This window comes from Callospermophilus lateralis, chromosome 18 (genome assembly GCF_048772815.1).
Source record: "Callospermophilus lateralis isolate mCalLat2 chromosome 18, mCalLat2.hap1, whole genome shotgun sequence".
In the NCBI taxonomy this organism is placed as follows: Eukaryota; Metazoa; Chordata; class Mammalia; order Rodentia; family Sciuridae; genus Callospermophilus; species Callospermophilus lateralis.
Window position 1 is genome coordinate 66,018,751 of NC_135322.1, and position 10,863 is coordinate 66,029,613.

At 53.8% G+C, this 10,863-nt stretch overlaps 1 protein-coding gene across 1 annotated transcript in view; it reads left to right on the forward strand.

Annotated features, from left to right (window-relative positions):
- Spire2 (spire type actin nucleation factor 2) overlaps positions 1-8,628 on the forward strand; it is a 28,794-nt gene extending 20,166 nt beyond the window's left edge. Inside the window, exons 10-15 of the mRNA XM_076838267.2 lie at positions 425-540; positions 3,753-3,887; positions 4,005-4,072; positions 7,173-7,200; positions 7,750-7,865; positions 8,245-8,628. Coding sequence (XP_076694382.1) covers positions 425-540; positions 3,753-3,887; positions 4,005-4,072; positions 7,173-7,200; positions 7,750-7,865; positions 8,245-8,467 — 686 coding nt within the window. The 3' untranslated portion in view covers positions 8,468-8,628. The remainder of the gene's footprint in view (positions 1-424; positions 541-3,752; positions 3,888-4,004; positions 4,073-7,172; positions 7,201-7,749; positions 7,866-8,244) is intronic.
- Positions 8,629-10,863: the final 2,235 nt, after the last annotated feature.

Here is a 10,863-nt window from a genome sequence, read left to right on the forward strand (position 1 = left end):
TCGGGACAACCCATTGGTCCTGATGATTCCCTTTCCGGGTCGGAGGCTGGGCCAGGCTTTTCTACACCGTGTGCTGCCCAGGTCTCTCCCTCGGCCAGCTGTCCCTTTTTCTCCTGCCCTGGAGCCTCCAGCATACATGTGGGCAGGGGGCCCTCCTCGTGTGTGCCTGTCAGTGCTCAGACTGCCTGCTGCACCGTGGGTGCTTAATGTTGGCTTGTCATGGGGCTCAGTAGAAGGACCCTTCAGGGTCCCATGTGGCCTCTGAAGAGCATGGACCCTGGTACAGGTCCCTACATGAGTGACATGCTTTCTACTTGACTCAGCTTGATCATCCTAGCCCACAGAGGCACATACCACCCCCTTCATCCACAGCCCTCCAACCAGCACTCCGCCAGGTGACCCTCACAGGCCTGTGTTCTTTCAGGTTCCTGTCCTGTGAGTGTCCAGTCCCAGCCGGATCCCAGCTCCCCCCAGCTCAGCAGCCTGAGCTCAGCAGGCAGACTTGAGGCTTCTGCACCAGATGCCAGGCACCTGTGGTTGGTGAGTGATGGTCCTTTGGGGACCTCTTGAGTGATCTTTATGATGTCTGAACACCAGCTGATGCTGGGGAGAGCCAGGCCCCATTCCTGGGGTCTGGCTGGTGCTGTCTGGGAGATTGGTCTTTGCTGCCACCTGCTGGGGCACATTGGCACTGTGACCCCAAGGGTCGAGTGTGTGCGTTAAGGCAGCTGTGAGCCCTGAGAGCCCTCCTGGGTAACATATATGCTGAGAGATGAGACCCTGACCTGGCCAAGATTTCCATGGTTCTCCGTCTGTCAGCAGAGACCAAGTCTGATGCAGGGTGGTGCAGATTCTGCCGACCCCTGTCCTCAGGCCCCCGCCCCAGACCTGTCAACGTATGATTCCATCAAGCGAGGTGACAGGAATGAACAGAGCTTCAGAGGCACCCAGGCAGGTGGAGGGTGCTAGGTGTGTTTGGCAGCAAGACATCCCTCTGAGAATGGGTGTGGAAATGCTTTGAAAAGTGTTCTGTGTGAAAGGAAGGTAGTGCTGTTGACTTTAACTGGAAGGTGATCCTTGCCCCTTCAGGGTTAGTCATCTGTCCTGCATTAGCATCCCTTCTCAAGCTGCACATGCCCGTGACCCCAGCCACGGGAGGCTGAGGCAGGAGGATTGCAAGTCAAAGCCAGTCTTAGCAACTCCGTGAGACCCTGTCTCAAGATAAAAAGTAAAGGGCTGGGGATGGGATTCCCTCAACTAGGGAGGCTAAGAGCGTTGGGTTCAATTCCTTTTACCAAAATTTTTAAAAATAAACAAATAAATCAATAAACGGGTAGGCGTGACTTAGCATGTGCAAGGCCCTGGGTTCGATCTCTAGTACCCTACCCCCCAAACTGTTATCCCCATTTGGCTTTTTAAAAATTAACATTTAGGGGCTGGGGTTGTGGCTCAGTGGTAGAGTACTTGTCTAGCACACATAAGGCACTGGGTTTGATCCTCAGCACCACAGAAAAATGAAATAAAGATTGTCTACCTACAACTAAAAAATAAATATTTTTAAAAAAATTATGGGCTGGGTTGTGGCTCAGCGGTAGAGCGCTTGTCTAGCACAGGTGAGGCCCTGGGTTCAATCCTCAGCACCACATAAAAACAAAGAAACAAAATAAAGGTATAAAAAAATCGACATTTGTTGTCAGGTGTGAGGGCTACACCTGTGATCCCAGCGGAGGCAGGAGTACCCCAGTCAGGGCCAGCCTAGATGAAGTGCACACACCTGTGACCCCATCAACCAGAAGGCTGAGACTAGAGGTCACAGTTCAAGGCCAGCCTCAGCAATTTAGTGAGGCCATAAGCATCTTAGCAAGACCTTGTCTCAAAGTAAAACATAAAAAGAGCTGGGGGGCTGGGGATGTGGCTCAAGCGGTAGCGCGCTCGCCTGGCATGCGTGGGGCCCGGGTTCGATCCTCAGCACCACATACAGACAAAGATGTTGTGTCTGCTGAAAACTGAAAAATAAATATTTAAAAAATTAAAAAAAAAAAGAGCTGGGGATGTGACTCAGTGGTTAAGCATATCTGGTTTCAATGCCACATACATATATGATATAATATTTTTTTTTGATAAAAAAAGGCACAGTAGTGCACACCTGTAATCCCAGCAGCTCGGGAGGCTGAGGCAGGAGGATTGTGAGCTCAAAGCCAGCCTCAGCCCTGGTGAGGCACTAAGCAGCTCAGTGAGGCCCTGTCTCTAGATAAAATACAAAATAGGGCTGGGGGTGTGGCTCAGTGGTCCAGTGCCCCTGAATTCAATCCCTGGTATGCCCACCAAAAAATTAAAATTAAAATAAAAAGAAAAAAATCAATATTTGTCATTCCTTAAAGCTTCTGAATGTCAGATCCTGAAGCAGCCCAGCAGGGCCCTGGCTGTGTCTTCCGAGCCTGCAGCTGGGTCATCAGCAGGGGCTGCAGTGTCATTTGAAGGCTGTCTGGGGGCTGCAGGAGCTGCTGCCCAGGCGGCTTCTCTCACACCAGGGGTGTGGCACTCAGAGCCTTGGGGGCCACTGAACGTCCTCCCAACATGGTGGCTGCGTCCCCCAAGCAAGTGGACCAGGGGAGAGCCAGGTGGAAGCTGCAGTGTATTTGACAATCAGGTCTCAGACATGCTTCCACTATTCATTGCACGTGAGTCACCAGATCCAGCCTGTTCCCAAGGGGAGAAGAATTGAGAACCACTTCTTGGTCCAGGAATCAGAGACATGTTTTAAAATTCAGCTTTGAAATTCTGGAAGTGCTTCTGAAAGATTTGACTATCAAAAATCAGAGCTGGTGGCTGCCAGGCTGGCTGTGGCACACACGGTGCCTCCCCTGCCCGTCGGCCATGGTTGACCTGACAGCAGAACTGGCCACGGCAATGGCACAGAGCTGGACCCAAAGCCAAAGGCTCTGGGCCAAGTGGAGAAGAAAGCAGGGTCCACATCCTCTCCCCTGCCAAGAAGCCCCATACGGACGGCCTGCTGAAGACCCAGACATGATGCCCCCCAGCTCTGTCTCTGGCACTCACAGGCTGGGCCCTGGGAACACAGCTGGCATTTTGAGCTCTGTGTGCCCAGCACCAGGCTACGGGCTTTATACATGTTACCTCAAAGGAGCTGAGATCCACCCCATTTACAGAGGAGTGAAGCTCAGCGAGGTCCACAGCGAGTTCCCTGCTGAGCACTGGGAGGTAGCACCAGGCTTACTCCGTGCCATGCTGGATGGACAGGGCACCTACTGTGTGGTCAGTGGAGAGGAAAGAGAGCTCAGTTTGGAGACTTCCAAGGGGAGGAAGACTTTAAATGGACTCTGGCAGTCTTTTTGGGGGAGGGGGGTACCTGGGATTGAATTCAGGGGCACGCGACCACTGAGTCACATCCTCAGCCCTATTTTGTATTTTATTTAGAGATAGGGCTGAGTTGCTTAGCGCCTCACTCTGGCTGAGGCTGGCTTTGAACTTGCAATCCTCCTGCCTCAGCCTCCCGAGTCTCTGGGATGGTAGGCGTGCACCACAGCCTGTCCTCTGGTGGTCTTGGTCAGCCCAGGGTGTGTGTTTTCGGGGAGCTGGGGAGCCAGCAGGGGAGTCCTGCTGCAGCAGAGCCTCCCCAGAGAAGGCGGGAGCTGTCTGACTTCAGAAAGCCACAGAGTGCTTGGCCCCAGGGAAGGGATGCAGTGGTGGGGCCCTGCCCTGGGGCTGCGTGAGCAGGACCCTCTCTGCAGGAGTTCCACCACCCCGTGGAGAGCCTGGCGCTGACGGTGGAGGAGGTGGTGGGTGTGCGCCGCGTGCTGGTGAAGGCCGAGATGGAGAAGTTTGCCCAGGACAAGGAGCTCTTCAGCAGCCTGAAGAGGGGGAAGGTAGGGCCTGGGGACAGCCAAAGGCGGGTCTCTCCTGATGGGAGGTCAGGGGCAGACCAGTGTGGGCAGGACCGTGGTGGGCCGTGGACACAGCTGAGCCCCAGCGTGCCCTCACAGATCTGCTGCTGCTGCCGAGCCAAGTTCCCACTCTTCTCCTGGCCGCCCACCTGTCTCTTCTGCAAGAGGTGAGCCTTCAGCGCCCGGCTGCAGATTAACAAGGGGGAGAGGGGTGGGCCGGCGCTGGCAGCCCACGGGACGGTGGATGTTCTGTCACATGCCATGCTGTTGAGTCCTCGAGATCGGTCAGTGCCACTGGGGAGGTATTTTTCCTTTGCGTCTATTATGGGTGGATCTGTGGGACTCGGCCTCCCCCCTGGGGTTCCCACAGTGGGCTTTAGTGGAAACAGGGACTGGTCTCTTGGGCGTCGATTTCCTTCATGTGTTGTGGGAAGCTGCCTGGGCTCTTAGCCAGACAGACAGGAGCCCTCTGGGCAGGAGTCTGCCCTTGACTTGCTTGTTGGTGGTGGCTCTGTGGGCCAGTGGGTGAGCCCTGGACGCTCCTGGTGGGCCTAGGAACTCTGTGGGCCTTCCTTCTCAGTAGCGCCACTCCCGTGTGTCGCAGCGCCACCTTCCTGTAGACCTGCACGTACGTGCAGACGCAGATCTCCTTGGCCAGGAGGACACAGGTGAGGTCTCTCTTCCTCCCTGTGGCTGATGACCAGAAGATGGCAGTCTTGGGGAAAAGGAGGCTGAGGAAGTTTGAGTTCCATTTAAATCATTTTAAACTTTAATAGCCAAGAGGCTCTGACTTTCAACCCAGATGGGGTCACAGGCACCTTCCAGCAGGAACAAGATGGCGGAATGGGAAACGGTGGTTTTCAGGGTACCGGCAACACACAGGAAGCATCTAGGTCTGGGGTCTGAGCCAGGACCTCCTCAGGGCAGGAGGCAAGGCTGAGCGCAGAGGGAGGACTGGCAGCGGGTTCTCAGGGCACAGCCGCACAGAAAGCCCCCAGAGAAGTCTCCTTGAGCCGCTGGAAGAGAGGTGAAGGGGATGGCTGAAGCTAGGGACGATCCATCCTAAGGCAGGCCCTGGCAGGCAGCCCCGGGCCCGTCTGCTCACAGCTGGCTCTGTAAATAAAGCTAGTCGGAGCACACCCACAGCCACGCACTTCCTCATTCCTCATTTAGCCACATCTAAGATGTTCACTGTCCTGCCCTTTACAGAAATGTCCGCTTACCTGTGTCCTAAAGGTTCAGTGGAACGGCCAGGCAGGGTGGCACACACTGTGATCCTAGTGACTGGGGAAGCTGAGGCAGGAGGATTGCAAGTTCAAGGCCAGCCTGGGCGACTTAGCAAGGCTCAATGAAAAATAAAAATGAAAAGGGCTGGAGATGTCTCTCCAGGGTAGAGCCCTCCTAGGCTCAGTTCCCAGGACCACGTGGCAGGGGCACATGCAGACTTAAAGGAAAGTGATAGGTGCTCAGGGCCAAGTGTCATGTCGGTGACCACTAGCTACCGCTGGAGTGCCATGATTTTGGAGCATGGGCGGAAAGGCAGGAGGGTCTTGCCACACAGGTGTAGAGTGAGTCACTGGAGTTTGGCATTTCTCCAGGCCTGACAGGTCATTAAGGAAAGACCTGAAAGGACCAAACTGCGTCCAAGTTCTTCATGGTTTCCCAGAACACAGCTGAAGAATGGGAGCAGCCGAGTGCGGTGACACCTCTGATCCCAGCCACTGAGGCTGAGGCAGGAGGATCGCAAGTACCAGGGCCATAAAATAAATAAAGAGGAACAAAACATACGAAAGAAAAAAAAAGATTTGGTTTCCAATCAGAGATTGCCAGGCAAACAAAAAATGAAACAAGGGCTGGGGATGTGGCTCAAGCGGTAGCGCGCTCGCCTGGCATGTGTGCGGCCCGGGTTCGGTTCTCAGCACCACATACAAACAAAGATGTTGTGTCTGCCGAAAACTAAAAAATAAACATTAAAAAATTCTCTCTCTCTCTCTTTAAAAAAAAAAAATTAATGACAACTGGGCTGGGGCTGTGGCTCAGCGGTAGCGTACTTGCCCGGCATGTGTGAGGCACTGGGTTCGATTCTCAGTACCACATATAAAAAAGAAATAAAATGAAGATCTATCAACAACTAAAAAATTAGTTTTTATTTATTTTTTAATATTTATTATTTTAGTTTTTGGCGGCCACAACATCTTTGTTGGTATGTGCTGCTGAGGATCGAACCCTGGGCCGCACGCATGCCAGGCGAGCGCGCTACTGCTTGAGCCACATCCCCAGCCCCCCCGATTTTTTTTAAATTAATGATAATGTATTGTTGAGTTTTTGGCACTAGGGATGGCACCCAGGGGCCTTTACCTCTAAACCGCATCCCCAGCCCTTTTTATTTTTTATTTTGAGACAGAGTCTTGCTAAGTTGCTTAGAGACTCACTAAGCTGATGAGGCTGGCCTCAAACTTGTGATACTCCTACCTCAGCCTCCCGAGTTGCTGGAATCATAGGTGTGCATCACTATGTCTGGCTGTTGTTGTTATTTTTTAATATGGTGCTAGGGATGGAACCCAAGGGCTTGCACATGCTAGGCAAATGCTCCAATACTGAGCCAAGTCTGCAGCCCCAACCCAGGGGTTTGTTGATGGAAAAATCAATGTAGGACATTCATTCCAGAGGACCTAGCCCATTGTTCTAAAAAATGAGTCTGGATGATTTCTCTCACTATGGAGAAGAGATGTGGGTGTATCTTTATAGAATAGCTTACACAGTACCTCACTTCCATTTGTAAAATATTATGTATGTTTTGTTATTTGTCTAGAATAGTTTGGAGGATGAAGGCTGCATTGCTAACAGAGATCACCTCTGTGGGGGGTAAATTGTAGCACTGATGTTTGAATCTTCTATAAGAAAACCTTTCCGTATAACATCGGGCATTGGACTACAAGCATGTTCAGTGATGCTGGAAACGGAGCATCTCAGCCAGAGGCCTGTGCTTAGACGGTGCTTCTCGGTGGGGTGGGTCTGGCACACCCCAGTATGGAAGGTGCATGAAGACTACAGCCAGATGCACCAGGAGCAAACTGAGGGGCTGAGAGGCACTGGGTGGGAGACCAGGAGAAGGAGGAAAAGAGCCAGGAGCGGACTGTGGAAGCCCAGAGCCACCCGGCATCAGGCAGACTGCACGGGTAGTCGCAGGGTCTGGGGTGGGCACAGGGGCCTGGAGGCAGTTGTGCCTTCCTGGGCCTCTTGACTGCCTCTTCTGTTCTCTTCCAGAGCCGTCTGCACTTCCTGTAGCATGAAGGTGAGGATCTCCTAGGATCTGCAGGGTCTCTCCTAGCTGGGATGGGCGTGTACCAGCGGTCCAGCCCCACAGGCAGCTTGCCATCCCTTCCTCCAGGCAGAACCTTGCCCGACACTTCCCAGGCCTGCTAGGCTTTTTAGGAAGCAGTGAGCATTCCACGTGAGGAGGTCGCCCCTCTTGAAGCCTCCTTCCTGGGAGTGCCCTCCCCCAGATCTGTTGTGCGTTTGTGGCATGGTGACATGCAGCATGCACCAAGGTGAACTGACAGTGTCGCTCAGAATCGTGTCCGCTGGCCTCAGCTTGGAAACAAGCCTGCTGAGGAGGGCCTCTGCCCACCTGTTTTCACACCCTGCTCATGACCCACCCTCGACGGGCCAACTTCCTCCTCCCCAGTGCTGAACACCGGTGTGTCCAGGGCTCACACTGCTTCCTTCCTGGTATAAAGGGGCACAGTTCCCACTCCTAAGAATCCTGTCTCACTGAGCAGAAGACACTGTTGGGGTGTACAGGAAGGAGGTCCTGTGGGTGCCACGCCTCCCTCTGTTGCAGATGAAGATGCCTTCTAAGAAGTGTGCGCACATCCCTGTCTACACGCTGGGTTTTGAGAGTCCTCAGAGGGCACCCGCTGCCAAAACCGCGACGGCGCCAAGGCGAGACGTCTTCCAGTGCGTTCCCTGGCCTGGGTGCTGCTGTCTGTGGGGGTCAGGCTTCTGCAGGGACTTGGGAGCAGGAGCAGGGGTTGGCCTCGCCTTGTGTGAGGACGGCCCCTGGAGGTGCAGTGCAGATGGCTTTGGAGGGTGGGGAGGCAGAGTGGTGAGATGGAAACTGAACTGGGTCAGGACCCAGAACTCCAGTTCCTGTCCAGAGCCCTTCTGGGCTGCTTTTTGCTAGGCATGTTGCTTCCCCAAGTCTCTGTGGGTTTGTGGTGGTGAAGGGGAGGGGCAGGCAGCAGGAGAGCCTAGGGGACCGCAGGGGCCCCCAGGACGTGTGAGCCCTGCTGGCTCCCCAGCCTGACAGTCCTCTCTGGGTCCCCACCCGCCCCAGATCCCTGCAGGGGCCTCAGTGGGGAAGTGTGGAGGAGGAGTTCCCCCACATCTACGCCCACGGCTGCACCCTGAAGGACGTCTGCAGTGACTGCACCAGCTTCGTGGCCCACGTCGTGTGCTCCAGCCGCAAAAGTGTGGATGTTCTCAACGCCACGCCGCGCCGCAGCCGCCAGACTCAGTCCCTCTACATCCCCAGCAACAGGACTCTCGACTTCCAGTGATGGCCCAAGGTGGCCAGGCCCCCGGGAAGGGACCTGGCTGCAGCCGGCTCCAGGCTGAGGCTCTGCTCCCAGTGCTGGGCCCGGCCGCCCACCGTGCTCCTGAGCTGTGCATGGACAGACACATACACAGATGCCTTTCTATAATAAACACATAGCCTATATATTTATACACACGGTATCCTGGCCCCGTAGTTCATTTGGGGCCAGGTCCCTCCAAGACCCTGGCGGGGCTGTTTCCTTTCAGGACTCCTGGGAGGAGCAGGGAGGGGAGGGGAGGGCAGAAGGCTCTAGATGGTAGGCTCCAGGCCTCTGTTCCCGTTCTTGTCTCCACCTCAAGAGTGAGAACTGGTAGTCTCCCCTCCCTGCCCTGGGACGATGTCCAGGCTGGGATACGGCACCTTGGTTCCCAGGTGGAGCAGAGCACCCTGCCCGTCTCTGCTCTCCCCAGGGGGTGTGTTAGCCAGCTTTCCACAACTGTGACAAATATCTGAGACCAACAACTTAAAAGCAGGAACAATGTATTCTGGGTCCTGGTTTCAGTCAATGGTTGCTGGGCCCACCACTCTGGGCCTGTGGTGAAGCAGCAGCATGGTGCACAGCATGTGGCAGAGCAGAGCTGCTGACCTCCTGCTGGCCAGGGAGCAGAGTGAGAGGAGACCTAGCAGGTCCCCCAGTGAAGTCCCACTTCCTGAAGTTCCTACCATCTATTAACAGCATCACCGGCCTGGAACCAAACCTCCAACACCTTGCCTCTGGGGGCGCCTGAGATCCAGACTCCCCACTCCAGGTCTCCAGAGGCAGGTGCCCGTCTCACCATGCAAAATGCATTCAGTTGGTCTCCAAGAATCCCCTGGTCTCCACAGTCCGAGCATTCCTCACAAGTCCAAGATGCTGCAGGTATGGCACACATGCCTGGAATCCCTGCTATCTGGGAGGCTAAGACTGGACCATTGCAAGTTCAAGGCCAACCTAGGCAACTAAGCGAGGCCATGTCTCAAAATACAATAGCTTAGTGACAGAACACTTGCCTAGTGCTTAGGATCCCATGGGTTCAATCCTAGCAACACATGTACACATCCAAAGTTCTTCTGAGACTCGGGCAAACCTTTACTGTGAGCACCTATTTAAAAAAACAACAAACCTGGTTACATATGTCCAGTATATCAATGGTACAGGGTGAACTTTCCATTCTGAAAAGGAGGAGTGAAAGAAAACCACAGAAGGATCAGACCAAAGAAAGACCAAAACCCAGCAAGGCAAACACTGAATCCTGTAGCTCCACGTCTGGCACCTGGGGCATACTGTGGGGGTGGGTGAGGCCCTAAAGGGTTTGGGCTTTGCCATCTGCAGTCCAGAGGGCCACTCTCTTGGGCTGGCTCTGCTTGCTGCCTGCAGTTTTCATTGGTAGATGAGCCATGCTCCTGGCATCTCTACTTCTCTCGCAGCTTCACACACCACCCTCCTGGGGCTTCATGCTCCGGTCCCCACCCTGCCACACACTGTCCGGCCCCATCACTCCGGGCCTGTGGTGAAGCAGCAGCATGGTGTGCAGCATGTGGCAGAGCAGAGCTGCTGACCTCCTGGTGGCCAGAGAGCCAGGACCCCAAAACTCTTGTATTCAGCATCCCTGCAAAACCAGCATCACAAAGATGATGCCAAGATCTGCCTCCAGCTGCAACAGTAGCAGGGCCCACCTGGACCGTGTGGCCCTGGGTAAGCAGTGCACACTCTCCTATGAGTTTATTCTTTTACACCCTTGAGCCTGAGATAGGTGGGGTCTGGCCGATTCCTGAGGTGCTCTCAAATATCTTTCCTGTTGTTCAGATGCAAATGCAAAGTACTTGTTTGTTTTGGTGCTGGGAATTAATTTAGGACCCTCCTACTTGCTACCACTGAAATACAAGCCCAACCATTTCTTATTTTTAAATTTTGAGACAGGGTCTCACTGAGTTGCTGAGCTGGTCTTGAACTTGCCAACTTTCTGCCTCAGCCTCCTCCCAGGTAGCTGGGATTACAAGTGTGCTGCTTTAACTTTTTTTCCTCTAGTACTGGGAATTGAACCCAGAGGTGCTCTACCACTGAGCTACATTGCTAGTCCTTTTTTTGTTTGTTTTGTTTTGAGACAGGGTACTGCTAATTTGCCTAGGCTGGCTTTGAACCTATAATATTCCTGGCTCAGCCTCTCGGGTTGCTGGGATTATAGGTGTGCACCACTGTGCCCAGTCTGGCATTTATTTATGTTAATGAATGAATTTTTGTGATACATGGGATTTAACCCAGGAGTGCTCTACCACTAAGCTACATCTCCAGCCTCCTTTTTAATTTTATCTTTTTGGGGCCTTTTTTCAGGGTAGGGGTACTGGGGATTGAATACAGGGGTGCTTTACCACTGAGCC